Genomic DNA, 25,715 nt, shown 5'->3' with positions numbered 1-25,715 from the left:
TCAACGAGATCTTCTTGACAGTGTAACACTTGTTATTAAGTGGAAAATACCGGCCAAGAAATCTTCAAATGCTGCCACTGCCAATATTATCGAGACAAACTTCATCACTTTCTTTCATGAGAAACACTTCAAAAAAAGGGGAAACTATGTGAATTATTGTTAAAGTCATTAAATATTGAAACATTTAATAGCCATTTAGAATGCCATTAACGGAAAGAGACGCAGTTGTTAGAAAGAGTGACACGCCGACCTTTTTACACTTTCTACCGGATTATTGTTTTTGAAGTGCTATATTTTCCTTTTCCGCCTGTAAAAAATTTTCTTACTTTTTTACACGATGCTCCTATTTTTTTAGCACTTTTGAGCCTCAAAATGTTTTTATGTTGTTGTTATTTTTGTTGCAAAGTTGAAATTTTTTATACCCAATTTTTAATAATTTAAGTTCCAGGCTCTATCCATGATTGTTTATATGGCTCGTTGTTCTTATACAAACCTGTTAAAGTTTTTTCTCGTGGTATTTTTTAACTTTAAAAGTCGATTTTCTCACTTTCCCGTTTCCAAAACAATGAAATATTTTTTTTATTTTAGAACAAATGATAAAATGAAAACAAATGAAAAACGAATGATAATACCGTTTCACCTGCTGCATGCGTGAGGAAAACAATGTTCTTGAAAAGTGGTGACGTGTTAAATGATAATAAAGTAGACATCACATCCTGATTATAAGTGGAAATACAGCAAAGGATGAGTTCAACATTATTGGCCAAACGTTCGATTTCACCAGAGAGCGTTTCAGTCAATGGCACCGCCCTGCCGCCGCATTATCACCCACGTGACGAGTTTTCGGACAACGAATTGTCCGGCGCCAAATCAACGGTCGATATCGAACAAATGTTTCGCGCTAGAAGTTCACTAGATGAAGCAGAAAAGAATTATTCCGTTGAAATCAAAGACTTGAATGCGGAAATTCCTTCCAATCAAAATGTCGATATCAATAAAGTAGCGGCCGATAAAATGCACCCTCATCTACACCCTGTTGAGGAGAAATTCAACTTGAAATACGCCATCAGTTTGTTTAAGACTATACCCTTTCCTTCACCGAAGATTGAAGAATTGTACAGGCGATATTTCTTTCACTTGAATCAACACTTTATCAACTGGTTCCTAGTCATCCTTATTGTGACCTGTATTTGTGAAATTGGACTTCATTTTCATTTCAACAGGACAGGAAGTTTTCGATACACGCGAGGGATATTCTTAGTGGTACAAGTGACAGTATTCGCTGCTCTCTTGAGCATCATAAATTGGAATGGCTCTTCAGGGCGCTTATTGGTTTTAGTTTCATATATCATTGTTTTTTTTAATTGCTTAATGACTATTTTTAACTCGGTGCCGTTAGAGGGTGATATACACGGAGTGACGAAATCAATGAATTTTGTCATCTTTGCGATTTATATGACTTATGTAATGCTGCCGCTTCAGTTCCGAATGTCCATATGTTGCGGCATGTTAATCACAACCACACACTTGATCACCTCTGTCGCTTCACAAGCTTCCACGCAAAAAGACGTCTGGTGGCTGGTGAGTAGAATATATAATGTTTTTATGTCTCCGCATATAAGTTGAGATTTTTATTTTGTAAGCTTCCATATCTTTCTCTCTTTATTTTCATATCATAATGGACCATTTTATTAAGTTTCCATACAGGGGGGGGTGGACGAACCTTTACAAGCCGAAAAAGTTTTTTTTTTTTGGAGATGTGTGGATACCCCACTTGAAAAAATTATTTTCGCACCTAAAGTGAAGGTGGACGAACTAAGATCAGTCTTTTACCCCCCTGGAAAATGAAAAGACACTCTTTTAGACCCCTTGGAATGTTCTTCCACCCCCTGTATGGATATAAATTGGAATTGCCCAATATCAAGAGTATCAGATATATATGAAAAACGTAAAGTAAGTCAAAGAGTCAGCCCCAGTCAGTCCAAGCTATATTTCTTAACTTCATAGCAATAAAGCTATGAATTCTTGATTTCAGTAATATAACTATGCTGCGCATGTTGTTCGAATGTCACCTTCTAGAACAACAAAAGTGCTTATGTCGGTGTTTTTTACACTTTTGGCAAAAACGTGAAGTTTTTTAAACAGGTTTTAAAATAAATACAAAATGCACCTTTTCTTAATAGGATATCAGGGGGATCGGCAAAGAGCTGAAGATTCCATTCCATTTTTCCCGAGCCTTCTAGAGAAACTAAACCAGTGCTTATAACCTCTTAAAGTTAGGAGCTGGTTAGGATTAAACGATTCCATAATGAAAATGGATTATGGATTCCATGAGCAATAACTTTTGATCTAATGGGGCTTTAGAACAGAAATTTGGCGGGATGGAGCATTTATGTATTTTCTATTCCTAAATAAAAAATCTTCCAGCTGGGAGCAGTTTGGGATCACTTATTCGTAATTTTTCTTTGAGTTCAAGCCTTTTTAAACTGAGGATTGTAGTATGTTTATTTGATATTAAGTAGTTCAAATTTAACTATTTGGAAGGTTTAGGCTCTTAAGAACAAGAAAATAAGATTTTCCACTAGAATAGAGCATCTAAGGATTATCAAATCCTTCATGAAAGTAACATACTTTGCCTTATCCGAAATGAGCGTCTTAGTCTGGAATGAAATATCCTACAAGGCTCTAAACTGATTTTTTACGTTATGCATGATATGTCGTTACGTTAATGACCTAAAATAAGCTCAGATAGAGCCCCGAAGGATTAATAATTCCATTTTGCGACAAGTTGGGGTTGGGGTAGGTTCACCTCTTTAAAATGAAATTTTTAATCCCAAAACGCTCGCGAAACCGCACTTTTTGGTATCTAAGAATGTTTTAAAGTTAAGTGGAAGTGACTTTTGATTAATTTTAGATTGTGATCAGTCCATTTTAACAATGAAATGCATCTTTTATAATTGTTCAAGTTCAGAGATGTTTTTCGGATGGAATTTTGGATCCAAAAGTGCTCTTCATCATTGTTTCATAAAATATAGAGATCGTGTAACAAGTTCAGACCATCAGAATCAATCCAAGAGCCACTTAACTCTCATAATTCCAAAATTCTTAAAATCTAATATTTTGGCTGGGACCAAAACCAAAAGTTCTAAGCTCGTGTGTTACACTGTTTTGGAAGATTTCATCCCAAAATGCTCGTTCAAATTCATTTTATTCAAGAAAAACCGTTTTTTAGAAAATTTAATGTCACGTTTTTGCCAAAAGTGTAAAAAACACCGACTTATGTTTAACAACGATCGTTATACAAAGAAAAGTCGTCCTGTAAAAACTTTGGTGGATCAAGTGATTGAAAACAAAAAGTTTTTTTGCCCTTGCCATGAGCAAGAAATTAGGGAGGTCTGGTATGGAATAGTTTCTCATGAACACGACTAGGCCTTGTGGGGTGGAGAGATTGTTCCCTCCCGGCCAAGCCTGCAACGTAGGCGGTCGTAAAATTTTGTATTAAAAATATTTTCCTTTTTTCTCCTTTCTAGATAGCAACCAATATTTTGATCTATATCGCTGTCAACCTGGCCGGTATCTTTTCACATTATCCAGCTGAGCAAGCACAACGCGAAGCTTTCTTGGAGACAAGAGGCTTCGTAGAAACCAGGCTGAAGTTACAACGTGAAAACCAAGAACAAGTATGATAAACACTGCCACCATTTCTTATGTGATAGTAAGGGTTATCATCTCGGGTGGGCAGACTTAGGGCACGATTCCTTAGCTGTGAAAGAAAGGAAATTCTTTGGCTCCGGGGTCGGGGTCGGGGTTGGGGCTTGAATCGGTTTAAGTCGTAAATTGAAGTATACGTTTTACGTCAGTAATATCTTTAGCCTTTGAGAATATTAGTTTCCTTTAGAAGCTTGACAACCAAAGTTCATCTAAATGGTAAGAACTTTAAATTTTATCAGAAATTCGTTTACGAAAAAATACTTTTTCGAATTATTTTGTTATCTAATCTAGTATTTCTTCTTTGTTGCTAGGAGCGTCTTTTGTTGTCAGTGCTTCCACGTCATGTTGCCATGGAAATGAAAGCTGACATTGAAGGAGAACTGGAGGAATCGATGTTTAGCAAGATTTATATTCAACGTCACGCTAATGTGAGGTATGAACATCTAATTTATATCAATGAATCAAATCTTTCGATAGTTCGAACTAGTTCTTAGACTTCGTCAATAAGAAACCGGCATAAGAAACTATCCATAATTTCCATAATTTCCAACTCAAGCAAATGAGAATTCCCGTTTGACTTCAAATTAGTGATAGACAACTAAGTTCAGATGGGAACTCAAATATGTTCCTTTGCCAAAGCCAAAACTTGAGTTAAACGGTAATCAAAAATACCCTCAAATTATTTTTTATATCGTGTGTGCAAAATGTTTTCCTATAAAGGGGCCACATTTAGATTGTCCAGTAGAATTTTCTAATTGGTGAAATTTGACTAGTGGAATAACGTCTTAGATTTATGGTTCTTTCATCTTGATAGCATCTTATTTGCGGATATCGAAGGATTCACACAACTCGCATCACAGTGCACTGCGCATGAACTGGTCAAAACGTTGAATGAATTGTTTGCTCGCTTTGATCAATTAGCTGTTGTGAGTATCTTCCCAGTTGTAACATTTTTTTATTTTTTCTGATATTTTAAACTCAAACTGTATTCAATACCAATCTGTCACCCCAACTTAAGAATTTGGATAATCAATCAGAAATTCTTTCCCGTCATTTAGAAAAATCACTGTATGAGGATCAAGATTTTAGGAGATTGTTATTATTGTGTGTCTGGACTGCCGGAACCGAGACCAGATCATGCGCATTGTTGCATCAATATGGGGCTGGATGTCATCGAAGCCATCGGGTGAGTGGAGTCGCATTATTCTTTTAACTTTGTTATATTTTCTAACATACTTTAATGGGATAAATTTTCGCGGGGATTAAATTTCGCGGTTGAGCTCATCCGCGAAATTTTAAGATCTCGCGGGGATTAATTTTCGCGGATGAGGGATTTCCTGATTTTTCGCGGGGATTTAATTTCGCGGATTGGGGTGGTACTAATTAAAATTTTTGAAAAGGGTCAAAACATTGAAATAAAATTTTTCCAGGTTTTTTTCAAGTAATAAGAGGGTGTTTTGGAATAGGGCGAGGAGATATGTATTACAAATCTTACATATCCTTTTAAATGTTTAATTTCAAACCAGTTAGATTACCCTCTTGCATTGAAAAGCTTTTAACAATAAGCGATCACTTTAGATAAAAAATTTTCCAATACCTCTTCCAAGTTTGTAAATTTGTGAAGAAAATTTTGAGGAAAACGATTTTTTGCTAACAAGCATATCGAGGATTTGACCTTTTTCGAGGGTTGCCTCATGTAGAAAAATAAAATAAAAAATAACGATAAAAATAGAAATTTCGCGGATTGCAAAAAAATTCAAATTTTTCGCGGAAACTAATTTTCGCGGATGGGCCTTTTTCAATTTTCCAATGGGACTTATTTTCGCGGATGACACCCAAATCCGCGAAATCCGCGAAAATTAATCCCCGCGAAAATTTATCCCATTAAAGTACTTAAAGACATTGACCTTTTACATAGTTATAATGTATGTTGATTCGGCAGATTGAAATAAATAGAATCGTTTGAAATGAATAAAGAAAAATGTGGAGCAAGATTTTTTCTTCCTTTTATTTACAAATTTGAAAGGACTCTTTTATTAAAATTTTGCTGACATCAGTTTCAGACGAGTCGGGTGTATATAACACCGTATAATTCCTTTAATTAAAAATCTTCTGATTACAAAGTCGACTTATATTTGACTTATATTTGACTTATATTTGACCATCACTATTTTTAGAATCGTACGTGAAGCAGTTGGCGTCAAACTGAACATGCGAGTTGGCATCCACACAGGAAAGGTTCATTGCGGTGTACTCGGCCTAAAGAAATGGCAATATGACGTATGGTCTAATGACGTCACTATTGCGTCACATATGGAATCCGGTGGAAAACCAGGGTGAGCGTTGAAGATAATTGATTAAATGTTATACATTTTTTACTGCTCTCCAATTGTTTATAGCGATTACTTTTAATTACATTTGATTAATTTCTACTCTTCTGAATCTGTACATATTCACAGTTTTTGAAATCTTTTTGGCATGAAACTTGTACTTTTTTTAACAGCGAAATTTTGAAATGAATTTATAATTTATGAATAATTAATTAATTTAAAGTTTTGGTATAAGCTTTAAAATCCGAGATGGTCAACATTTTAAAAATATTCTCAAACCTACTGGAACTGTTCTCAACATTTCAAAAACTGGGGTAAATGAATTACCGTATTACTTCGAATGAACGCATAATGAACGCATCCTAGGGCGTTTATTCGAATACGATACTCGCACTTCACAGTCTGAAGAACAATCTTCTTCTTCTCGTTCAGTTTAATCCACGTGACGGAAGCAGTTTGCGAAGAGATCAAAGAAGAGTACAGTATCGAAGATGGTGAAGGTTATAAACGTGATGTGTATTTAAAAGAGCACAATATCAAATCTTTCTTCATCGTGCCCAGCGCTGATAAACAAAAAGAACGACAAGTAAGTGCATAATTATACATTGAGTAATCGACACGTGTGTTAAGTCTCGAAAACTTTTGGTAGTTGAAAGCGATCTTTTTGATTGCTGGTTTACTTACTTCTGGTTAAGACGGCGCTGGCAAAAGTCAATGCATTGTCCTCTTTTTGACGTAAACGCGATGACTTCGACTTCAATCTTTTCAACCAAAGTTTTCTGGTTATTCTTTGCCCACTCTAACAATTAGAATAGAATAGACAGGGAAGAAAGTCAGCTCTCTAAGCTAGAGCTTATCTTACTATACTAAATGAGTTTATGAAAAATGTCTGTAACGCTAGCTCAGTAACATATGTTAAGGTTTCTAAAATTTGAACGCTGCGGCTGGAAAACCTATCCACCTTCGATACAAAAAGTCTCGCGCTAAGTTTGACAAGCGTAGAAAACTCGGATTAGAGAAGACTCTACACTGCTATATTTGTAAACGAAAAAAGTTCTGACGTCAATTTCATGAAAAAGTACTGCGACGTCACAAAGTTTCAAATAAAAAGGTGTGGCATTTTTGTTGCACGATTTCGAATTATTTTATATCAACACTCGCAACAAAATCCAACATTGTTGTTTGATGATTAAACTTTGTCTAACATTATTTAAAAAGGTTTCAATGTTGGTTGCATTGCATATGCGCCGGTCTTAAGCTGTCCGCATGTGAAGCCAACAAACGGGAAAACCTTCAGTCCTCAATCGCAAAGCGCGAGCCTCTCCTTCACAACTAAGGCTTTTTCTTTCCTAGAAGCAACCCTCTCACCACCTCAGACACCTTTGGGCGTCTGCAACGACGGGTACCCTCGATAATTTTAACAGGGTCACTATGGCATTTCATTGAACACAAACTTCCGTTATCTTAAAAAGACATATCATCGAGGCTTACAGACACGAAATTTTGACTAATGTAGAAAGTTTAGAAGTATAATTTTTATCATTGTATTCGGCATTTTAAGCCAGGAATTAACCCACATTATAGTATTTCAAAGGCTTTTGATGTGCAAGCAAAACCGTTAACCGGCGTTTGCGACGACGGGAACCGTCTAGTTTCTTCTATATTGATTTCGCAAGCCAGGCTAGATAGTCCCTGCTTATTAATTAATGTTACTCATATAGTCACCTTTTTCCTGTTTTTATTTCCTATAAGTTATCACGAAACACAAAACGGTCAATGACAGTAGCCAATCAATACAACGTTACGCCTCAAGGAACCCAACAGGCACCCAATAATGGTAGCGCACGACCGGAAGGTGTCCCGAATGGTGTCAATAACCAGAACAGTCAACCTTTTGCAAAAAGGTTCTTCGAGGTAAATTGATGTAATAGCTTTAAATTACGATTTCGAAAAAACTGAAAATGAATCTTGAGGCTTGATAGACTTTTTTCTTTGCATTAAGTTTATGGAGGTCCAATAAATTAACCTTTATTCGTTCGTCCGACCGTCCATCTGTTACCAGCTTTTCTCGAGATTGACTCATTAATTTTTTCTTATCTTTGGCACAATGATGCAAAATGGCAATGTCCAAAATGTGACGGTGGCCGGTTTTCATTGACATGGTTTTATTGATAAAACCCTAAGAGTTGAAAATATATTTTTTACGTTTGTGGAAAAACTTTTGAGCTTTCTTTCTTCTTTACAGGGGGTTGAAGAAGATGATGGGAGCCAAGAATTGAAAGAGAAGAAAATGAGAGAAAGGTAGGTCACGTGCACATTCGCCTCCCCCGTTGTCATGTTTTATGTAATTTTAACACGGCGCTAAACTATCTACTTAACTGGATCGAACATTCCAAAACTATAGTCAGTCTGTCGGGTTTCTGGCTTAGAAACTACGCTATTCGACTTTTTGACTGCGAGTTCAAAAAATATAATGTAAATGAGAAAACGACATTTGTGTGGTTATCAATAAGTGTGCATACTTTCCCGCGCATTTCGTAAGAAAAAAGTCTCTCTAGTATATAAAGATCTCTTTTCTAAATCAAACACTAGTCTGATTCACTTACCTCGATATACTTCCCCAGAAGAAACTGCTTCGTAAGCAGAAACCTGATCATATATACGTTCGAAAAGAAATCAAGACACGTCTTTATAAGAACAAACTATATAAGAATATAAGGCGTATATGGCCAAAATATTAAGGACAACTTAAGAACATTTTAAGGCTTCGCGGACTCGAAAGCACCCAATTTTTTAGGAAAATGGACAAAAATACTCTGCAAAATGGTGAAAATAAGAACATATTTAGGCTTAAATCTCAAAAAGTTAAGAACATCAAAAATGTTGGATGTTCTTTTAAAAATGAAACCAACAAAGCCCATTACATCTTTCGTTCATTTCTTTTTACAGACTTGGTTTGACGATGACCACCATGTCCTCGGAAGATGAAGTCAATGAATTTTTGGAGCGCGCTATCGATGCTCGGAATGTGGAACATTTGAAAGAAGAAAATGTGAGACCTGTCATCCTCAAGTTCCGAAAACAAGAATACGAAAATAAGGTACTTCTTTTCTTTCCACCTATTCGGCTTTACTTTAAGATGCCCAGTTTTAATTTCATTATAGATTTATTGCTACATGGATTAGGTTGGCTTCGCAGCTAAATTAGAATATTTTTGGGACTTCCCTTATTAGTTTGAATAATTTTTTCAAAGTTTAAGATCCGATAACTATACCCTATACCACTAGAATTAATAAATTTATCACTATTTAAATTCTTTTTCTTCATAGTATTGCGAAGAAGTGGATTCGTTGTTCATTCCACACATGATGTTCATTTTCGTTGTCTTCCTCTTCATAATTATCATCGTCGTCCTTGTCTTCCCAAGGTATGTCTCGTTCGTTCGTTCGTTCGTTCGTTCGTTCGTTCGTTCGTTCGTTCGTTCGTTCGTTCGTTCGTTCGTTCGTTCGTTCGTTCGTTCGTTCGTTCGTTCGTTCGTTCGTTCGTTCGTTCGTTCGTTCGTTCGTTCGTTCGTTCGTTCGTTCGTTCGTTCGTTCGTTCGTTCGTTCGTTCGTTCGTTCGTTCGTTCGTTCGTTCGTTCGTTCGTTCGTTCGTTCGTTCGTTCGTTCGTTCGTTCGTTCGTTCGTTCGTTCGTTCGTTCGTTCGTTCGTTCGTTCGTTCGTTCGTTCGTTCGTTCGTTCGTTCGTTCGTTCGTTCGTTCGTTCGTTCGTTCGTTCGTTCGTTCGTTCGTTCGTTCGTTCGTTCGTTCGTTCGTTCGTTCGTTCGTTCGTTCGTTCGTTCGTTCGTTCGTTCGTTCGTTCGTTCGTTCGTTCGTTCGTTCGTTCGTTCGTTCGTCGTTCGTTCGTTCGTTCGTTCGTTCGTTCGTTCGTTCGTTCGTTCGTTCGTTCGTTCGTTCGTTCGTTCGTTCGTTCGTTCGTTCGTTCGTTCGTTCGTTCGTTCGTTCGTTCGTTCGTTCGTTCGTTCGTTCGTTCGTTCGTTCGTTCGTTCGTTCGTTCGTTCGTTCGTTCGTTCGTTCGTTCGTTCGTTCGTTCGTTCGTTCGTTCGTTCGTTCGTTTCGTTCGTTCGTTCGTTCGTTCGTTCGTTCGTTCGTTCGTTCGTTCGTTCGTTCGTTCGTTCGTTCGTTCGTTCGTTCGTTCGTTCGTTCGTTCGTTCGTTCGTTCGTTCGTTCGTTCGTTCGTTCGTTCGTTCGTTCGTTCGTTCGTTCGTTCGTTCGTTCGTTCGTTCTTTCGTTCGTTCGTTCGTTTTCCCCTCTTTGTTATCATATTCGCTAATTTCTACTACAATTATAGTGTCCTAGTAGGTTGGTTCCCCTCCCTTGAAAATCCCTCTGCCCCCCCCCCCCCCCCCATTTAGTTCCCCTCCCTAAGGTTTTTAAAATAATTCCCGCTCCTCTTGAAATTTTTTTTTGATTTTTTGCTCATAACATAATACTCATGTTATCTCGTCCCTATATACAAAGAAAAAATCTAAATTGTCACCACCTCGAATATAAAACACTATTACATGTTTTTTGCTTGAAGTTGAACAGATATGTTTTATGTTTGACACCAGAGAACAGATACATTTTTTCGTCAGAATTTTCCTCCCAACTCTTGACTTTTTGGAGCTATTTTTTCTCCCCCTCCTTTTGATTGCCACCCACCTAGAATTTTGAAAACAACTTTTCCCACCCTTTTCCCATTTTCTGAACAAAAACTCCCCCCCGCCTTTAAAAAGGGGGGGGCACTATGTACAGTTGAGTCTCCATAACACGAACAAGCACAGGGGACACAAAATTGTTCGAGTTAAGGAAATCTCGAGTTATGGAGTAAGGTTTATAAGACATTGTTAACTGAACGGACGATTAAGTATGTTAACCATTAATAGAGGTTCGAGTTAGTTGCTATCGCGTTAGTTGATTTCTGCTTTGTAGTTTAGTGGATGCAGTTGTAGACGGATTTATTGACTTGTTCCGAAATTTCTCCAAAATGTTCCTCCCTGTTTCATTGAAAAGCCTTTTAAGCCATTTAAAGTCCTCTTTCGTTTTAAACCTTGTAATATCTTGTAATTACCAAACTGGATAAAATGACCGTCCGACGTGTTTTTGTTTTCAATTTTCATCTTTTTCGTTATAGGACGACAAAGACTTTACTTCTCTTCACCTCAGTGTTTTGTCTGCTGCTTCCCACAATTCTTTTCAGCATCTTTCACAAAATGGAGGTAAAATAGTTTGTTCTTGAAATGAAAACTTCTCAAATCCACCGTCCACTCGTTAATATCTTAACACTGGCCGTTTATTTTTGAAAAGGTAGTGCTTTTGTCTACAATCAGTGCCATAACATATGGGCAATTTTGGCTATTTTACCATTTTTCGAAAATTGAAGCTCGAGCGAGAATATCAATTTCGGGCCTTCAACTTGATTTCGTCGAATATTTCAATCTGGGAGGGATTTATTGGTTTCTAGGCTATATTTCAAACCCTACCGGGCCATTTTTTAACTTTTGGATCTTCAGATCCTAAGGTCCTAAGTCTTAAGTCTAGCGTTAAAACTCAGAGTTAAAACTATTTACCTTTCCAACCTAATTTGGAGCACTTGAAAACCGTTTGTGGTTATAAAATTTCGTGGGGAATTTCCCTTTTGTGTCAAGTATTTTGGAACTGATTGTAGCTGTCTAACAAGGCTTTTCTTAGATTTTCTGTGTAGTTTGGTATCACGAGTTACCAGGCTTCGCCAGGAATTTAATTGTTATTTTTTTTTCTTTAGAAAATCTCTCGGCTTTTTTCACCGAAGATAGTAAAGAATCAATCGCTTTACCGAGTGCTCTCCATCACTGTCATCTTCTTGCTCTACATCTCCGCTACTGGTACTCTGGTGAGTGGATAGAATGTAGTTCTTTATAATCCGTGTAATACGATAATATGAATGTTATATGATAATTACACGGATTTTATAATCCGTGTAATACGATAATATGAATGTTATATGATAATACGATAATATGAATGTTATATGATAATACGATAATATGAATGTTATATGATAATACGATAATATGAATGTTATATGATAATACGATAATATGAATGTTATATGATAATGCGATAATTATTAAGGGAAAATGTTAGTTTGTGTAAACTGTAGTTTGTTCCTTTCATTAGTTTAGTTTTTAGTTTTTGCTTATTTTCTACCATGTCTGAATTAGTCGTCTGACATGCTGGACTAGGAGTAAAAAACATTCAAAGTGATAAAAAAATCGTTAAGGGAAAATGTTAGTTTGTGTAAACTGTAGTTTGTTCCTTTCATTAGTTTAGTTTTTAGTTTTTGCTTATTTTCTACCATGTCTGAATTAGTCGTCTGACATGCTGGACTAGGAGTAAAAAACATTCAAAGTGATAAAAAAATCGATTTTAGTGATGACATTGGAATATTATAGGGTGAAGCAGGGGGGGGGGGTTATGATTTGGTTTCCATACTTGTGATGTTATTAATCTCTAATTGAATGTGCTATGACCTTTAATTACTATTCTCTTCTCTATTTTAGTTTATTTGTCCAGAACAGCCACCCTCCATACACTCGTGCATCTACAATTCCTCCACCACAACCCCTGTTGAACTCCATAGAGACGCCATCCCTGGTCTGGCTGATGAATACTGTGTATATCCTCAGGTTGGTAAATTATCATGTACTTTTTAGCAATGAGAAAGTCGTTTTGAGATAAAAATAATAGAGATTTCTAATTTTCCAGTTACAGGCCAGCTTCAAGAAAAAAACAGACTCCTTTCTCATTTGATATTAAAAGAAATTGTAAATTTTACAGTTGCTAGTGAGCTTCAACCAAACCAGAATTAGTTTTTTGATCAATATTCAGAACCATCAAGTAAGATATATTAGTATTGACAACAGTTCAATTGATGGTTGTTGATTTATGGAAGATTTGGATCATTTTCCCGTTTTCTTCTCTCTACAGTACATCACCTACATTATTTCATTGGCCATGATCACTGCAGCAAACTCCTTGAACTGTCTTTCCACCAGTAAATTTCTCATCATTCTTGCAGTCGCTCTCTTCTACTCCATCGCAATCCCTCTCAAATTCAAACCGCTCTACGATTGGCATGACTCCTTAGCTCATTGTCTGTAAGTTTGTTCAGTCTGGTATTCTAATGCCACCTTCGTCGTCTATTCCAGATAAGATAACATTAAATGTCCAGAATGTCAACTGATGCTTATCCGGGGGATAAACCTGCTGTCCGGGATGGTCCGGGGATCAAAAGTCGCAATATCCGGAGGGTAATTTTCCAACAAAATATTATATCCTTCAACTCCCTATATTCAAATTTTTTCTGGAAAAGCCCATTGTGGACTTTTGTATTTTTGAGATATTGTATTTTTAGTTTTATCTTCTTGTGACGTTTCTTCTAACTTTAGAAGCGAGGGGATGTCAAATCAACAATTCGTGCCGTTATACATTCACAGTATCAGCTCTGTCATTTACCTTTTCGTTGGCTTGGTCAGTCATACATACATGGTAAGAAAGGCGTTAGTTAAGTTTAATGCTTTCATCCTTCTATTGGTCATTTTACGGTTGAAATGGATGGACAACCGAGTCTTACTAACGGCTTTAGGTTAACGTAATTAATCTTCCTACTTGAAAAAGGCCTACATATCGACCAATAGGATGGCACTGGGACACTTTTTCATCCGTTTTTGGGTATTGGAAAAACAAAAATAACAGTAAAGGTGTAATAATAATGAAATTCTTCAGGGTAGGCTTCACCCCGGTTATTACTGAAATCTTCTTTGTGTACTTTATATTATATTTTCTACACTGATAAAGGGGTGTAGACGAACAAAAGAGTTGAAACGAAAACTAAATATATGCTTTTCTGTCTATTAAAGCGCGTTCGCCTTGTCTTTCAACGCGACGATCTATTCATTTCTTTTTAATTTAATTTAGCACGAGAATATTTCAAGGTTAGACTTCTTATGGAAAGCACAGGCTACACAAGAACGAGATGAGATGAATGATAAACGAAAATATAACAAGAAATTATTGTACAATATACTGCCCGTTCACGTTGCTGAACATTTTCTCAAGGATAACAATGAGGTAATACCGAGCTCTTTTTTCCTTTTTTGTCATCGGTGTAAGTCATATCTTATTTTTTCAAAAACCATTAATCTATTACATTATTCTCCTTGGAAATATCTTTCCAACGGTGTATAGATTTTTGTTGAGAATGTTGAGAAATTGTCAAAGAAGTAAACTGTCCACCAATTAATTGAGACAGACTTTAGTCATGCTTTTAATACTGTCTCTGACGATCATTTTTAGATCGACGAAATTTGTCACATTATATTATTTGGCACTGTTCAGTCATTTATTAAACAATTTTCTATGCCTTTCGAGACACCAAAATAGAGAATACTCTATGAAGATATCACTACAACAGAGACATCTTTTAAATTGGATATTTTTTTCATTTTCAGGATCTTTATGCGCAAGCGTGTTCGTCAGTAGCCGTGTTGTTTTCGAACATTTGTAATTTCTCGGAGTTTTACATGGAACTGGAAGCAACGGGAGATGGTATGGAATGCTTGAGGGTTCTTAATCAAATTATCGTCGACTTTGATAATGTAAGACTTCTTGTTATTCTTCGTTATGATTTTTCAATTTTCGCTCCAATTCCTCTCACACATATCACAACAAGTTTAGTAGCTTCAACCAATACATGCAATATCAATGTTTCATAATCTTTCGTTGAAATAAAAGTATGACGCAGCTTTCACTTTAAATTTTGACACCTTGCCTCATTGGTTATGATTAGTTTCGAAGAATTATGAGTTGTTAAGCCCCAAGTCAGTTTTTTGGGGAATTTCTATTTAGTGCCCGTTCGTTGCTCTTTAATGCGTCCGCATGTTCATTATAAGTTCCATATATTACATTTGTTAGCACATCCGATTACTACAAATGTTAAGCGTAAAAGAGGCTGTAGTTTTGTTTAATTTCTTTTAAAAGAAATACAGTTATACAGTTATTTTGGAATTTATAAATTATCTCCCTATCCATAAACCGAGCACTTTGTTAACGAACGTCATTGATAAATGCTTGATTACAATTTTTCTCCTCCATCAGATTCTTCAAGATCCGAAATTCAAAACGATCGAGAAAATCAAAACCATCGGTGAAACTTATATGGCAGCTTCTGGCTTAAATCTTCAAAGTGCTGTAAGTTGTGTTGAAATTGTTGAATTTTTCTAAAGTTGATAAACAATGATGTTGTCATTTTATTTCTGAAGATTTCTGGGAATTTATTTTCCAGATTCTTCAAGTGATTCTTTAAAGGATCTTTACAAATTTTGAACAATTTTTGCGTCAGCTACGAAAAGAAAACGAATCAATTTCAGATTTTTTTTTCAAAGAAAGAAATCTTATCATTTTCTTCCATATTCTCGGAAACTCAGTGGAAATCACTTTTGATTAGTGTGTGAACCCAATCTTTTCATATTCCACTGACAGGAGGAGCTACAAAATTGCGACCACGTGGAGGAGCTAGCTGCTTTCGCCATGAAAATGGATGACACGTTGGATGAAATGAATAAAAATGCTTTCAATAATTTCAAACTGAAATCAGGTAAACGATTGCTAGTTGTCTAATCCAACGCCACACTGCTTATCTAAACTGAAGACGTTGGTAAACTTTAGTTTTAAAATAAGCTTCCCGGACTAATTCGAATTTGTATATATTTCCTAACTCTGTGTTTTGTTAAGAATATTTAGAATTTGTTTATATTAGGTTGTTCCAGCACTCGGTATAATTTCTAATTTCTTTGTAAATTCACGCTTTCTCTTTAGGTTTGAGCTTTGGTCCAGTGGTAGCTGGTGTAATCGGCGCTAAGAAGCCACAATACGATATTTGGGGCGACACTGTCAACGTAGCCAGTCGTATGTACAGCACTGGAAAACCCAATTGTATTCAGGTAAGATATTTTTGTCAATCATGGATCCTTAGACGCCAAAACTAACCAATTTTGTAATATGGTTTGGTGGTAGTGGAGTTTAAAGTCCTATACTTTCTTATTCCTAGTCTGAATGGCAAGACTTTACAAAGTCGCTAATCCTCGGTAATCCAGAAGGAGCACAAATTTGTTAGAGGATTGTAGCAAATTAGGCTTCCATTGGATAGGTGCATCAGAATCATATTTTTCTTTGTCAAATTAACTGAGATTTTATTTATTTTGTAGGTTACCCAGAGCGTGTACAACCTTTTGTCAAAACGTGGCTTCACTTTCGAATGTCGTGGCCTAGTTGCTGTAAAGGGCAAAGGGAAGATGGTCACCTATTGGCTACTGAAAGGAAAAGAAGGCTCCTGAAAGGTTGTTGATAAGTGGTGCTAGAAGGTGGATTAATGGTTGCTTTCCAGTTGAAGAATAACCTTTTCAAGAAAGAAATATCAAGGATCTGGATTAATGGCTCCGTGTTTCGTTTCGTCTACGGAAACCGATGGGTAGCTGAACAGGCCCAAATTCCCGTGATTATACGGAAATTGAATCACGAGCAGATTGTTATTGAGGTCAGTCTTTCACCAACGAGCTTATTGTGAACAAATTCTCATCAAATATTCTGTCGAATGGAACAAAAATATTATACGGTATTAAAATAACCCGTAATCATATTGTACAAAATGTAACACGATAACAACACTCGAAAAATGGTTGAAATTTTGTTAATGTTACTCAAGAATTATCCGACATTTTGTTTACGCCGAAAATGAGATTTTTTTATAAGTTGACGGTGGTTTTATATTAATCATGGACAGTAATACTTCATACATCGGAAGGGGGGCATTTTACTTTTTCTCTGTACATAGACCTTATCAGTCTTTTTTACGCCTGTCCTTATTGGGGTTGTATTTTCAGATCGGGAAAGGTCAGGTTTAAGGAGGGCTAATAAGGTTACCTCTAAAATGTTAACAAAAAACTATAATAAAGTGTTTATATTTTATTTTTGGTTTGTAAATTTTATTTTCCGATAATTGTTTTTAGATTTTGCGCTGGTTCGCAATACCTTATGATTTTAAAGCTATTTAATTTGAAGTTAAAAATATTTTTATTTTTTATTTTATTTTTTTAATTTTTAATTTTTTAAATGATTTGATCAAATCTAGAGTCTGTCTCAAAATATTCCACAGCGGAAACAAAAAGGATGTAATTTTCGCTTTTCTCTATGATAATATTCTATTTCCAATTATCTCTTCAACGAGCCCAAAACAGCAATTTTTGCCACACAAAAGGTATGAGCCTTTTTGCCACAGCTGACAACAGACAGATTTTACTATTATTTATTGCCATGCTCCTTGAGTAGTTTGTATCTGTAAAACATTTCAGTTGACAAAAATTTTTATTTCCTTTTCTAAGATTAATTGGCAGTGTTCCCTGAATAAAGAGGTCAGCAATACATATTTTATATAAAGATCTCTCAGAAAATATTAATTGTTTCGCTCTAGGTGCATGAATGGAACCTCAATACCCAAAACAGAGAAATTTCATTTTCTAAGACATGAAAAATTCTACCGATTCCATCAAACAGTTGTTTTGAGAAACAGTTTTTAATTCTTCACACATTTTTTTAGGCTTTTTTAATTGTAATTACATGTATAATAGAAATTGCGCATAAAATGCAATGAAATGTATCTCTTTCAGTTTCAAATTGCTTTTCAAACTCGGACCCAGTCGTCCTTTTGTTCACTTTTTTGTTCTGATAGCGCAACGTGATTGAGTGTTCTTACAAGTATTAATTGAGACTATGAGGAGACTGGAAATGATATGTACCTACCTAGCCCTTCCCTCTATCGAAAACTAATTCATGTGGCACTAATGCAAGTGGCAGGATGAAAATTAATTTTGGTCTGATTTTTTATATTTTGGCAAGTTAAAGATTGTGAATATTAAAAAAAGTGGTAAATATTTTCAAGAGCAGCCAACAACGGATATTTGTCAAATGTCTGTACTATTTTTCCGGGAGAGAGATTTTAGGGAGAAAATCCAGGAACAATTTGCTTAGCGAACAGACATGAAAATCTGGGAGGATGTGAATTTTATCAAAAGGACAGGCTTTTTGAACTCATTTCATTAAAATATCTGTTCGGAAAATCCAGGAGCGTTTGAAAAAAGAACACATCAAATTTTCCAGCAGAACTCTGTTGTGTTAGGGAAATCCAGGAGTAATCATGAAAAAGAACACATATATTTTTCCAGTAAGAACACTTTGGGAAACAAAAACAGAACAAAATTACTTTTTTCCAGGATCAATTTGTATAAAACACATGCATTTATCCAGGAGCCCGAATTTCCTCATCGAACAGATATTTTTTCCAGGAGCTAAAATTTTCTCATATAACAGATGTACTTTTCCAGGAACCAAAAGTCAAAATAACAAATGGTTTTTTCCAGCCCTGGGAACGCTTCTGAACAGTTATTTTGTGTTTTCTAGCCGATGGCTGCTCTTGTATTTTTAAAATTTCGAGTTTTCGCTTTTTTCAGCACAAAATCGGGACAAGCTGGAGTTTTTACAAGCTTTTATTTGATTTGGTTGGTCGTTAACCTGTAATAAAACAATTGTGTTACTTTTTCCAAAGAACGCGTAATCTCTGTTGCTTTTAATGACCAATTAGTGAAGTATCTTATAAAAACATCCCAAAAAATCATCAGTCGCGAATTTTCTGGAACTGGAACGGAAGGTTTTCAAGGAAATCATTTCATCGTGTGACCAAGGAATCTAAATCTTGGTATGCGTGACCGAGTATTTATAAACAAATATGGTAGAGCTGAAATTTCGAGAATCGTGTGGGAATATTCAAATATGGAGAATCAGCAGTTTCTTTATAGATGAAATTCCATTGAAAATAACTTAAAAGAGCTATATGCATGAATGAGATCTCAAAGCCATAAATCCCTGCATAGGGAAAAGAGGAAAAGCTATATTTCTTTTTGTTTGCTTGGTGTATTCGTTGCAGTATTTATAAGTGCTTATCGTGATCCAAACTTTTGGTCAGACTCAAACCTGAAGAAGATTGGAAATAATTTTGTGAACAAAGTTTTAAAAAAATTCTCAAAAACCCAAGAAATAAGACCAAGAAGACCTAAAAAGAAAGACAAAATCACTGATAAAGAGGAAAGATTAATTATGACCTATAAATCTATCAAAGAATTTGCAACTGCAAACAAAAAACGTGAAGGTGGAGGTTTCATGGTGCGCAGACCCATTGGAGATAAAATAGACAATGTAGATCCATTTCTGATGCTTGATCATTTGGGACCAACTGTTTATGGGCCAGGTGAAGCAATAGGAGCTCCAGATCATCCTCACAGAGGTTTTGAGACGGTTACTTATGTTATTGATGGTAAGTAAGGTTAAAGTTTCTATTTTTGTTGATTTAACTGGCGGAACCTTTGATTTAGGGAAAACGTAAGATACAAACCTCCGAAATGTGATCCTTATCTCTGATCCCGTCTTTCTCTTTTCTGACTGTCTGAGATTCTAAGACTTAGTTTCTCATTTCTGACTGAGTTTTCATACCTGTCAATCATTTGTCCATCAATTTCGATCAGTCTAATTTTCGCACCAAGTGGAATTCGAACCACCACCAAAGAAAGACCTTCAGATTCGGAAGCCAGCGCTCTATCCCTTGAGCCATCGCCGCACAGCAAAATCACGCAATTCATAACATTTTATACATACTAAACTGGCAAAATACGGGGGTAATGTTATTATAATATGGGTAAAAATTTAAAATGTCGGAATGAGCAATAGCCGATCACATTTTGGAGGTTTGTATCTTATGTTTTCCTTGATTTAGGCCCATTTTCAGCTTGGGAAATACCTTCTGTTTCCATTTCAAGAAATGATGTGTGAATCATCAATGATTATGATGCAAGCAATCGACAAAAGAAACCCAGTCTAAGTGGGAAAAAATTTGCCGAATGATTCGGTGATGAATGTCAATAAGTGACGATCCTCAAGGCGTACTGGAACCGAGTGATATCCATTTCATGCATCAGTGACAGAACGGATGGTTGATGGTGGTATGGCACGAGCTTGTTGGAACGGTGGAACTGTGTGATGGGTTTCACGCTGACATTGTCGATTAAGAGCTTGAAAATCAACTACTCTGGGGTGAACCATCTGGTTTTCGGACCCAGAAGGCCCGGTGGCACCAAGATGTTGGTGTGTTTGGTGGAACCTTTTCTATGACGCCAAGGGAAACATCTGCATCAAGTTGCTTTTTTATCGTATCACGCCAATTAATAGGTACTTGGGCTGGGTGTGTACAGCTGAGGGAGTGGCGTCAGAACCGAAGGACCTTTCATCATCGGTAAAGGCTGGTGACTACATTGGTTGAAGGTTGATGGCGCGAAACGTTCGAGGAGCCATTGTTTCATCTGATCACTGTTCTCCTCTGTTGGCTCAAAGGGGAGCTCGGAGGGGCGAGGTGGAGGCGCAGTGGCAAGGCAAACATTCACATGCATTGTTGGGTTCAGCTTCTGCAAGAATTTCCTGGTCGGTGGAGGATGTGATAGATGCTGCCGCTCCGATAGAAGGAAAGTCAGTTGGAATTATTTTCATATTCTCCATACCTTGGTAGAAGAAATCAATTGAGTCTGTAACATAAATCATTTCTGGAGCTTCAATGTAATGTCCTTGTTTATCATGATCACAAAGACGGCTGAAAAATGCACCCAATATATTGATCCCCTCACTGTTGGCTGAAAAATGCACCCAATATATTGATCACTGTTGGCTGCAAACATTTTCTTCTTGGCGGGAACTATAAGCGCCTTTTATCAAACCCAGATTTTCGAAATGCTTTGACCATTAAAGACGATTGGGCTCCAGTGTCTGTGATAACTTTAACTTTACTGTATTTTACTGGTAAGCTAAGTTCTTTATAGTCGGATTGATTAATGTAAAGTTTTAAGTTGATTGAAGGTTGACTTTTCGAGTCCTTGATCATCCAGCCGTAAGAGCTGTCGAAAATGTGATGAAGTAACGGTTAGATATGGGGTTTCCGAGAGGTGGCATTTGGTGGATTGGAGGATTTATTGCTGAAACTGGTAGATAAGCCACTAACAACATCGAATAAGGCACTGTTGTTGTGCTTGTTTTTGTTAGAGTTCTTATCTCTCCAACACTCAATAAATAAGTCAAATTCTCTCAGTTTCCCATAACGCATTTTGAATTTTTGAATTACTTTGTCGCAGTTCTTACATTTCGATTTTAACTGGAACTTTTTATTGAGGTCAGATTTGATTGGTGGTTTCTGATGGACAGTTGAAGTGTTAGTAGCATCATGTTGGCCAGTGTAGGATGACATTGCACGGACTGTCATCTCCTTGTTTTCAATGAGCGAAATTCATTTAGAGTTAGTTTGTCAAGTGTTGAGAACCCAAGAATGTTTTTTCTAATTTCCTCATCCCATATACCGGAAATAATAACGTACTTTACAATGTCATCAGTATAATCAACATTTCGGTTGCAGTCTTCTGATGGCAAACGCGCACACTTGGGCTTTACCCTTGACTTGAGCGGCGAAAGACCGAATAGGTTGACCGTGGTCTTGTTTTAATGATAGCACTTCGGTTTTACAAATACTAGTGGCAGTGGATATAACTACAAGGCGACGAATAGCTGCTAGGAGTTGGTTCTCAGTACCATTATCAATGTTGTTAATGTCCTTAAATAGGTCATTTTCAAATTCACTATCACAGCATTTCCACAGTTGTGTCGTGACCTGAGTTGCTGGAATGTCAGTTCCACGCTTAAAAAGATTCCACTTCTTTGTGAATGTGTTCCACTCCTCGTCAGTAGTACCCCTTGTAATAGTAAGGTCTATCGGCTTTTGTTTGTCGGAGGGTGGAGTGGCAGGAGTGGAATGCGCCAGAGCAAGGAGGTTCAGATGTGCTGCGGCCGCGATAGCATCATTCATGGTATGCAGAGGGGTTCTAGGTCCCCCCAGAAAATTTAGCCCCCCCCCTAAAAATTAGGTACCCCCTGACATAAAACCTCTCAGCCCCCAGTAGAATGACCTAAGGTAAGAAGGATCAACACAGGGGGGGGGTGAAGCAGTTAGTACAAGACATCATGCCGGTTAGTACCGTAGTGGTGTGCCATATGAATTGGATAAAATCACTTAGTACTCAGATGTACTAACTGCAAAAAAGGGTGGTCCCCTGCTAAAAATTTGCCAAATTTTGGTACTAATTGTGTAAAAAATAGGATTTTGTGAGAAAATTAAAAAAAAAAGACCATATTTTACCAAAAAATTTTTTTGGGAAGTAGATTTTTTTTTCAAATTTTCGAAATTTTTTTTTTAAATCTTAAAAACAATTTGCTGGTTGCAATAGAAATTTGATTTTCTAAAATGTTGTTTTTTCCTATTGAAAGCTATGGATATTGAATCATTTTTAAGATATTAAATTTGATTTTATTTGATTTTATTGAATTTATGAAGGTCAAAAGCCTTTTTCAAGGCTAAATTCAGTTAGTACTAACTGTACTAAGTGTACCAAGGTGGTGGTGTTACTAGCTTCTTCCGAGAAAGCAGTTAGTAGGCATGATGTCTTGTACTAACTGCTTCACCCCCCCCCCCCTGATCAACAGATAAAATAAAGATGAAACAAAGATGCTATTTTACACAAAACGAAGACTTTAAAAACTTTCTTGATATAAAAGTTGAACTAAAACAATGAATCTGTGGATTGAAAGCAGAAAAAGATTACTCCCAATTTTAAACAAAGCCAGCCCCCAGATCTTTCACATGCAGTTGTAGGCCCCCCAGCAATATAGGTACCCCCTAAAAAATTAAATTTTGCCAGCCCCCAGCCAGAATATGGTAAAAAAAAAATTAGGTCCCCCCTAATCTCTGGGGGGGGGGTTCATACCATGTCATTGTCATCAGTTTGATATTCACAGATTGGACGGTTGATCACAGGTGTTTTTCTTCTCCAATAAGTTCAAACATGAGCAAGTATTGCGTTCATTAGACCTTTTATTAGTCAATAAATATTTGAACTAAAATAACAAAATAAGAAATATATGAGATACTCATACAAAATTTAAAGGGGCTGTACAAGTTAATACCTTTTTTTATTCAGGATGCCATGTTGAATAATTAAAAACTCCAGCATTAAAGCAATATACATTAATTCATAATTGTTTAAAACAATGTGTGTAAAATTCCATTTCATCAGCTGAGAAATGACTTTCTTCTTTTAGAATTTTTGAATGTTTTCAAAATTCTAAAAACTTATTAAGAACATATTTTCAAACCCTTTATAATTCGACTTTTTCAGGTGGGATTCATCACAAAGATAGTGCAGGTAATGAAGGCAACCTTGGTCCTGGATGGGTGCAGTGGATGACAGCAGGGAGTGGGGTGGTGCACAGCGAGATGCCCACTGATGAATTATTACGCACCGGTGGGCGTATGGAAGGCTTCCAGTTATGGGTGAACCTACCAAAGAAATTCAAAATGAGTCCACCTCGATATCAAGATACTCCACCTGAGAAAATTCCAATCGTCACATCGCCTGGTAATCAGTTCGACATTCATAACTTTCTTTGAAATAAAAAGGTTCCCTCCCAATTGACTTCTTTTAAAACCTTGGTCTTATCTATAACCGACATCCTTAAGGGGGACAAATGGCGCTACATCTTGAATATTTAAGAGGTACCCCTTTTTAAAAAGATTTCAATTAAAGAATTTGTTTGGCCACTATACTATTGAGAAAACTGCCTCCAGGGTAATTAAATCCTCCAGCGTCACGTCCCCGTCGGTCGTCAAGGCCCCCGGAAATCCCGCATGTAATATGAATGTGAGTCCAGTTAGGTCTGTTTCTCATTTCTTACTATTGTCAAATACTCATCAAAATTTCAACATCTTTTTTAGACGGTGGTACATCTGTGAAAGTGATTGCTGGAGAATGTTTGGGAACCAAAGCAGCAATCGAGACAAAAATCCCAATCATGTTTTTGGACATCAAAATAAATCGTGGAAGTTCATTTGATGTTTCCATTCCGGAAAATACCAACTCGTTTGTTTACATTTGGAGAGGGAATGGGTTTATTGGTTCAGATAAGAAACCAGTCACTATGGGACAGGTAAGGCTAAGACTTTTAACCAAATATTTCATCCATTTTTTGATGACTGATATATTTATCAGCTACTAACGCTTTGTTGATTCTTTTTCGACTTTTGAGAAATATATTTTGTCTGACCTTTTATGCGCCATCACTCTTAAATTTCTTCTAACTCTTTTTTGCACTTTATTAAAGGATTTTTTGGAACTGACAGATTGATACTTGGTTATGTATTATCTTTGTAAAATTTTTCTTTACTAGGTTGCTTCATTGTCGAAAGAAGGAGATGTGTTCCAACTAAATGCTTCTGAAGATAGCGCTCTCCACGCTTTCGTCATTGCTGGCCAACCTATTGAGAAGCCGATCGCTAGGTACGGTCCCTTTGTGATGAACACATATGAAGAAATCCAGCAAGCGTTTGATGATTACCGAAACGGTCGACTTGGAAAGATCGATGGTGCAGAAGAAAGATATGCAAAAACTGAACAAGCTAAACAGCAAAATAAACAATCGGGAAATTGGAATAAACATTAGAGAATTTGAATTTAGATTTTAATGATATGTTATTAATAACAAACTTCGGGGTACACATATTTCTAGTGAAACAATCGAGATGGTGAAACAAATGCCAAAAAGGCGACCTTGCTCTAAACTCGTTGGTTTAAAATACTGCGGCTCAATACTTCCCTGCATTTGATTTTCGAACTCAAATTATTATTTTAAGAATAGTCTCGTCTCTGACTCGTACATGTCAATGCCTAGGCTGCTTGCATTCACTAAAGGATTCGTGCTCCTTATATACTACCTGGGGTTTTGTAGAGGTCTGCGATTCAGACTAGTCAATGCCTGGACTTTGAAAATGTTACAATATTTTTGTTGTTGTTTTTTTTTACTTTTTTGTCGTGAATGATGTGAATTTCAATCACTATGGTATCTTCTTCGAATTTAGCGTCTTATTAGAAAAGGTCCAGTCGATCCTCTTTGTATAACGATGATAGCATTGTACCCAGATTTGTTCTGTTTTAGTTAGCACAAAATTTGATATCATATACACCTCCTATAAATCGTCTTTGTTGGTCTTTGTTGGTTTTATTTGCGAAATAATTTTTTAAATATCGATGTAGTTTTTTTAACTCGTCTTTTCAAAGGATTGTAAAATAGTCGGAATTTTATTTATACAACCTATTATTTCCAATTTGAACATTTTTAAAAAATGCAATCCTTTTTGTTGTATTCAATTTTAAATATTTTTCGTATTTAACCGTAAAATATTAAGGATCATTCACATGAATTACATTCTTTTTCAAAGGATCTCGTGTGCAAAGTTTCATTCAAAAAGTTCAACTAAAGTCTGTCTCAATATAACCTGCAGCAGACACAAAAAAAGATGTACCTTTTGATAGTATTTGGATTGAATAGCAGTTTTGTGGTTGTTGAAAAGATATTCAAGAATTGAATATTATCAAAAAGAAAAAAAATCAAAAAAGGTCGGA

The 25,715-nt window shown here is 36.3% G+C and overlaps 3 protein-coding genes across 4 annotated transcripts in view; all 3 read left to right on the top strand.

Moving 5' to 3' along the window:
* LOC136823395 (vacuolar protein sorting-associated protein 41 homolog) overlaps positions 1-25,715 on the top strand; it is a 94,173-nt gene that overhangs the window by 18,550 nt on the left and 49,908 nt on the right. The gene's annotated exons all lie outside the window — the stretch shown is intronic.
* On the top strand, positions 589-17,278 carry LOC136823394 (adenylate cyclase type 5-like). Of its 2 annotated transcripts, none has more exons than XM_067079575.1 (22): positions 589-1,581; positions 3,531-3,680; positions 4,023-4,144; positions 4,526-4,637; positions 4,770-4,897; positions 5,889-6,047; positions 6,474-6,627; positions 7,794-7,955; positions 8,287-8,342; positions 8,991-9,141; positions 9,371-9,468; positions 11,216-11,300; positions 11,846-11,953; positions 12,624-12,749; positions 13,051-13,220; positions 13,512-13,611; positions 14,041-14,193; positions 14,574-14,720; positions 15,220-15,312; positions 15,604-15,718; positions 15,940-16,064; positions 16,329-17,278. In XM_067079575.1, exons 1-22 carry the CDS (start codon positions 745-747, stop codon positions 16,455-16,457), a joined length of 3,480 nt encoding a protein of 1,159 aa, XP_066935676.1. In that variant the 5' UTR covers positions 589-744; the 3' UTR covers positions 16,458-17,278. The 2 variants fall into 2 exon arrangements, with proteins under 2 accessions (XP_066935676.1, XP_066935677.1); XM_067079576.1 differs by having other exon boundaries at positions 13,515-13,611; positions 16,329-16,547.
* On the top strand, positions 18,901-25,460 carry LOC136823365 (uncharacterized). The gene is made up of 4 exons (XM_067079537.1): positions 18,901-19,486; positions 23,436-23,675; positions 24,032-24,243; positions 24,484-25,460. Exons 1-4 carry the CDS (start codon positions 19,015-19,017, stop codon positions 24,754-24,756), a joined length of 1,197 nt encoding a protein of 398 aa, XP_066935638.1. The 5' UTR covers positions 18,901-19,014; the 3' UTR covers positions 24,757-25,460.

The sequence above is a fragment of the Clytia hemisphaerica genome, unplaced genomic scaffold, assembly GCF_902728285.1.
Source record: "Clytia hemisphaerica strain Z4C2 unplaced genomic scaffold, Clytia hemisphaerica genome assembly, whole genome shotgun sequence".
Classification (NCBI taxonomy): Eukaryota; Metazoa; Cnidaria; class Hydrozoa; order Leptothecata; family Clytiidae; genus Clytia; species Clytia hemisphaerica.
The sequence above is the reverse complement of the archived record's forward strand: the minus strand, read 5'-3'. Positions and strand labels throughout refer to the sequence as shown.